General features: G+C 56.2%; 1 protein-coding gene across 1 annotated transcript; it reads right to left on the reverse strand.

The window, feature by feature from the left end:
- Nucleotides 1-2216: 2216 nt before the first annotated feature.
- On the reverse strand, nt 2217-5548 carry Dlx2 (distal-less homeobox 2). The gene is made up of 3 exons (XM_021156689.1): nt 4778-5548; nt 4178-4362; nt 2217-3721 (listed from the first exon to the last, which is right to left on the reverse strand). The coding sequence occupies exons 1-3, from the start codon at nt 5184-5186 to the stop codon at nt 3317-3319; spliced, it is 999 nt and encodes a 332-aa protein (XP_021012348.1). The 5' UTR covers nt 5187-5548; the 3' UTR covers nt 2217-3316.
- Between the last annotated feature and the right edge of the window lie 707 nt (nt 5549-6255).

Here is a 6255-nt window from a genome sequence, read left to right on the forward strand (position 1 = left end):
GACTGTGAGAAAGGCTTGCCAACGCGTCGCCCCCGGCGGGGCTGGAGCCGGCCCCCACCCCCTGGAGCCCGGCTTTGTTTCTCTCCCTAGCCCACCCCTCCGCCTCCCCGCCCCCCTCACGTCTAGATCGCGGGTGCATCTCAGCGACCTCTTTGGCCCCTTCTGGTTCACGGGAACGCCCCCTTCCCCCTGGTTCCTGCACCCTCCTTTGCCCACTGCCGGGCGAAAGGCGCGTCGTGGCCCTGTACGACCCCGCCGCCGCCGAGTGCCAGGTTCGGTGACTCCGGCGAGTCTGTGGGGCCTCGGCCCACCCCGGAGAGGGGCCGCCCGCCCTCCGGGCTCCCAGGCTCGGCTCATGCCAAGGCCTGTTGCGTGATTCCAACTTGGGCTGACATTCCCTGCCCGGGGCGCTCCGGCGTAGGCCTCTTAATCATCTTGTCTGCTGCAGATCCTCGACACCAGCCAATTTACTGCCCCGTCTTTCCCGGCTGGTTTCAGAAGCCGGGGAGGGGAGTGCGCGCAAAGGAGGGGAGGGCATAACCTTAAGAGAAAGGCTGGTACCAGCTATTGGCGCGCAGGGGAACACACACATACACATCGCAAAGCAGAATTTGGCAGTGAGGGAGTGTAGGGGGTTGAGATGGGAGTTTGGTAGGCAGTGGTTGCAAAGAAAGTTCCAAGTCCCAGGCCATTCTGAATTGTGCAACTCCTTCATTTCCAGAGACCATCCTGGATCACCGAGGAGGCCCGACCTCAGTTTGATTAGAAAACAGTATTCGCTTTTATGTCCAGAAAGTCACTTGCATTTTTTTGGTTATTTGTGCCCCTCCACCCAGATACGAGGTGAAGATATTGGGATGACCCGCATAAACTCTTCAGGCCTGCGTTTTTAGCAAGCAGAATTTTCCGGTCTGTGCCCAACTTCCTCTGCAGTACAGGCTGATCTCTTGGAGGGCTTGGTAGAAGCTCAAGCCTCATGCAGAAAAGGACCAGTTCCTCCCCATCCCTAACCTTTCCGTTCAAGGCGAAATTAGAAAAGTCTCTTAATAATATCGGACTTCAGGAGTAAAGCGCCCCTCCCCCGATTTAGAGCATTGCATTAAAGCAGTAATAGTAAATACTAAAGAGCCAAAACTTATCTAGTGCTTATCACAAGCAGGCGTTGTTACATCATTGTCTCATTAGGGGTTCATTAAGTTGTTCACTATTCTGAGCCATAGCTGTTATTAGTTCTCCTATCGTAGAGATCTGCAAACTGCAACACAGAGAGACTAAGAGGGTTGCCCAAGGTCACATAGTCAGTGGTTGATGCTGGGGGAGTGTGTATTGCGGGGTGCGTGGGGGGGGGGTTGTGCTTCCAACAACAGACTCCAGTGCTTTCAGTGAAACAGGCTTTTTTAGTTTAGACCTGTAGGGAATGCCAGAAAGTAGGGTCGTTTCCGAAGCTAAGAGCTGGTCATGTGAGGCCTGTAGTGGGAAGCAAAGTTCAGTGTTGGTGGACCTTCCCTCTTGAAGAGTGTGAGGTGTAATGTGCATCATTCCACAGCAATGAGCATCCATCTCTGTCCGCCGTTGTGACTGCATTTTCATGTTTGTGTCAGCATGCGTAATGGGAGTGTGTGTCTGGGTGTGTTTGAAAGTGTGTGTGTGTGTGTGTGTGTGTACATACTAGCATAGCACGGTGTTCTGGGGGTTGCCCGGCATTCCAAAGCAGCCAGCCGTGCTTCACGGGAGTGACTCACTGAGTTCTGGTATCTGCCAGCTCCCGAAGGGCCTCTGGGGGCAAATGGAGGGAGGGACCATTGAAGGAGTCTGATCCCAGACTGTTGCAGAGCTTAGGTCCTGGACATTTGGTTGTCCACGGCAGCTCGGGTGCACTGCCTGGCTAGCACTATGGACGCGGTCGCGGCGGAGACCGCCCAGGCGCGGGGCGGTGGCGCCGGCGCCAGAGGGACCAGGCGGGCGGAGGCTGGAGCCGCCCGGCGCTGAGTGACTCACGCCGCCTTAGGCTGAAGAACTGCGCGCGGACTCGGGCGAGGGGGGAGGAGCTGAACCCTTCACCGAGGCCGTAGTACCCATCTCGGACTGTGCGCATCTCATGGCCATTGCAGCCTTGGAAAGGCGTAAATGTGCAGTTTCGTTCATCCGATTCCGGGGCGGGGACCCGCTCAAGGTCCGAGCCGAGGAAACCCTGGCACCAAGGAAAAAGCACACACTCCAATGAAAACAATAATTTATTTTAAATAATCTCTTCATATTGTAAAATCAACATTAAGAGTATGTTGCTTTCATAATAAATAACCCCCAAATACCTTGCATTTCAAGAACAAAGACTTTAGGACAAGATAAAAACAAATTCAAATCAGTAGCTTAATTTAACTGAGAAAAATTTTCAAAGGGGGAAAATATAGGGGCTGCTGAGGTCACTGCTACGTTGCAGCTTTCACAACTCGGGGGCGGTTTACAAAAAAGTCTGAAAAGATGAGAAATTTTTATACAAATAAATGTGGGGAAATCTGCACAGACACCCTTATTTACAAACTCTGCATCGAAGTTCGAGCTAATAGTCCTTAATTCATCTTAAAAAAGATAATTTAAACACATTTTTTGCAGCGTCCACATATTAAAAAAATCAGTTTTTTTTTTTAACATCAAAATGAGGTCATCCGCAAAGGCACCTAAACTTTTAAAAAAATAAAAATAAAAACCCTCCACTGGCGATGGATGAGGAGCTACGGGAGTGTTCCTGGGGAAAGTGGGAGGCGGGAAGAGTTGGGAGAGCTGGGAATTCTCCCCTTGAGCCCCCAGGAGGTGAAAAAAACCGGCGGGATCCCGAGGGTCACGGGGGTAGGTGATAGGGTGGGGTAGGACCCGGGAGGTCAATAACCGCTGAGGCCTGGAGCAGGAGAGAAAAAAGGAGCCTCTGAGAGCCGGGAAGCCTCGAGGGAGGGGAAGGCGTCCCAGTTCCTGACCCCGCTCAGGGCCTAGAGAGACCAAGGGCCCTGAGGATCGCGCTGAGGGGGTTGGGAAGGGGCGAAAAGTCCGAGGATGGCCTAAAAGTGGCCAGGGCTCAGGTCGGAATTGAGGCCAGAGACTCCAGGCTTGGCACTAAAGGATCCCACGAGGCCTTCTTGTTCCCGGCTGCTCCGTGGCAGTGCGAGGAGTGGCTCCACGACCGGTCACCCCTGGTCGCCACTTTCAATACGGCTGGGTGAGTGGCGGTCGCAGGCTGGTAGGTTCGAGCCTCTAGCTACAGGACGCGTGCTGAAGAACACGGTGTCTCAGTTCTCAAGTCTCAGACGCTGTCCACTCGAGGTTAGAAAATCGTCCCCGCGCTCACCGGGGCGCCCCCACCTGCGTGGTGGTGATGATGGTGGTGGTGGTGCGCCTGCGGAGTCTGCGAAGGATGCAGAAGTGGCGCTGTGGCTTGCAGGTGTGAAGCGGAGCCCGAAGCCTGGTGGTACCACGGGTAGTTTCCCAGAAAGGCCGAGGCGGCGCTGCTCGGGCTGGAGCCAGAGCTGCCCGCGCCGCCGCCTCCGCTGCCCGGGCCGCCGCCCGCCATCCGCTGCGGCGCGCCGAAGTCCCAGGATGCTGGCGCCGAGACCGGCGGGGAGGCACAAGGAGGAGAAGCGCTGGCTCCAGGGTGCTGCTCGGTGGGGATCTCGCCGCTTTTCCACATCTTCTTGAACTTGGATCGGCGGTTCTGGAACCAGATTTTGACCTTTGTAGAAAAAAAGGAAAAGCCCTGAGCTTTAGTACAGGAACCTGGGCGGGAGGTTGGTGGAGTGGACACCGGCGGGCGAGCAGACCTGGGCTCTGGGCCCCCGCTCCTTCTAACTACATTGGGGGGAATCTCAAGATACTGATGGATGAGCTCTAAGTATGTGACCAAGGTTCTGGGTAGTGTGGTGGCAGGTCAGTTATGTAACCCGCTTTAGCAGCAGCGAGTGGAAAGGCGTTGTAGTGTCGGATTTCTGTTCACCCGGGTCATTTTCTTTCCTCCCACGCGGCTGCCCCCTTTGAAAAAAATTTGTATTTTATTTTATTTTTTAAAGGATTGGGCCTAGAAGTTTACTTTGCCCGGAATAAAAAAGCACAGGTGAAAATATACTTTTGAAAAGTTGTTCCGGACGTGCCCGCTTCCTAGCGAAAGCAGGCCATCTCCCACCTTGCTCACCTGAGTTTGGGTGAGGCCCAGGGACGCCGCCAGCTCGGCTCGCTCTGGCAGGGCCAGATACTGGGTCTTCTGGAAGCGTCGCTGAAGGGCCGCCAGCTGGAAACTGGAGTAGATGGTGCGTGGTTTCCGGACTTTCTTTGGCTTCCCGTTCACTATTCGGATTTCAGGCTCAAGGTCTTCCTTGTCTGCAACGAAAAGTGAATGGTGAGCACCCACCGTCCAACCCCGCGGTCCTAAAGTTCGGAGCTGAGGCCTTTAGGGACTTGAGGAGGCCTTCCCAACTTCAGCACGCTCCGACTGGCCTGGCCACGGAACCCTGCAAGGGACCCGGGGGAGCTGTGCAAGAGAGAAAGAAAAGGAGGGCAGCAAAGCTATGCGCTACCCACAGCATGCCAACTGGCCCAACCGCCCACCGGCTCTGTCCCCCGGAACGTGGAGAGACAGAAACTGTGATTCGCGTGCAGTTGGAGATTGGGCAGAGTTCAGGGCGGGAGCAAGAGATGCACAGAGTGCAAGGCTAGAGATCCGGACTGCCCCCCACCCCATGCTTACCCGGTCCCTCCCCGTGACTTGGGCACCCTAGATGCTAGCGATGCTTACCCGGCTCGTTGTTGACTGGGGACGAACTGGTGCCGTAGGGCGCGTAGGAGGTGTACGCGGCGGTGTAGCCCAGGTCGTAGCTGCTTTTGGCGGAGTAGGAGACGTTGTTGAGGCCGCTGGCGTGGTACTGGTAGGAGCCCATGTGCGCGTAGGGCGAGGCCCCCCCGCCGCCGCCGCCCGCCGGGTGCTGCTGGTTGGTGTAGTAGCTGCTGTCCGTAGCCGTGGACACCGGGAGGGTTGGCGACTCCTGGGGCTTGTGCAGGCTGCTGTTGCTGCTGCTGCTGCTGCTGTTGCCGCCAGGGCCTGCGCCCGCACCGCTCGGGGGCTGCTGGTGCTGGTGGTACGTGCTGGAGGCGGTGATCTGGGTCGAGTGCATATCAGCCACCAGACTGTCAAAGACTCCAGTCATCCTGACCCGGGACAGGAAAGAGCACGGGTGGCGGGCGAGAGGGGGATGCGAGGCGCCTCCTCTGTCTATCTCTCCGGGTCCCTTCCAGCAGCCAATGTAATTACGGGGAGGGGGAGGGAGAGGAAAACAAGAAATGAGGCTACGGTCTAGGCGCCTCCTCCCCTGGAGGAGGCGATCACCGTGCGTGGCTCGGGACCGCAGCTGCTGGCCGCATCCTTCCCGGGCCTCTCGGACCTCTCGGCTCCTGGCCCGGCTCGGGCGGGGGGCGAGCAATGGAGGGGGCAAGAGCGGTCAGACCCGGTAGGGGCTCCAGGAGGCGGGAGCAGGTGAGCGACCCCCGAGCAGCTTTACGATTGTCTGCCGGGCAGGCTCCTGCAGGGTGGGCATTTAACACTTGTCACGTGACCGCGGGCAACGTCACCTAGCAACAGCCAATCAGAAGGAATGAGCCGCGGGGCGCCGGGAGTCCGCGACCCGGCGGCCCGGGGACCCGCGTGTCACGTGGCGGGCAAGGCGGCCGCGGTGGGTGCGTGTACAAGCACTGCAGAAAGTGGGTACCCGATCTGGAGCTGGATAGGGTGCGGGATGGCCCGCAACAGGACATAAGGCTCCGGGAAAGAAATGGGGTCTCCCACCTTACTCTGCTTTCAAGAGCCAAGTCTAAGGATTTACATCTCTTGTCCAACTTCGCCTTAATCAAATAAAGCCAGGAAGAGGGCCGAGCCAGCTCTGTCTCCTTTTTCTCCAGATACTTTTCCTCGAGGTGCCTGGCTCGCACTACTCTTGTCAGCCACTTTGCACCTGACGGGCAATTGATTTAAATTATCCATAAACCGCGTATAATAACCTATGCTTCCCAAACTACCCACAGAGATATTACGACAATTAATTGGATAATATTTAACGTTTTTCCTTTTTGCTTGAGAGAAGAGCTCTATAAGCCCAAAGGTATTATTACTAGTAATGTATTTGAAATCACTTTTCCTCATACACATAAAGGTCTCTAGTAATGACGCACATCTGAGCCACTAGCTGGAAACTGATTCTGAGGTTCCCTCCTTGGGAAAGG

The sequence above is a fragment of the Mus caroli genome, chromosome 2 (assembly GCF_900094665.2).
Source record: "Mus caroli chromosome 2, CAROLI_EIJ_v1.1, whole genome shotgun sequence".
Classification (NCBI taxonomy): domain Eukaryota; kingdom Metazoa; phylum Chordata; class Mammalia; order Rodentia; family Muridae; genus Mus; species Mus caroli.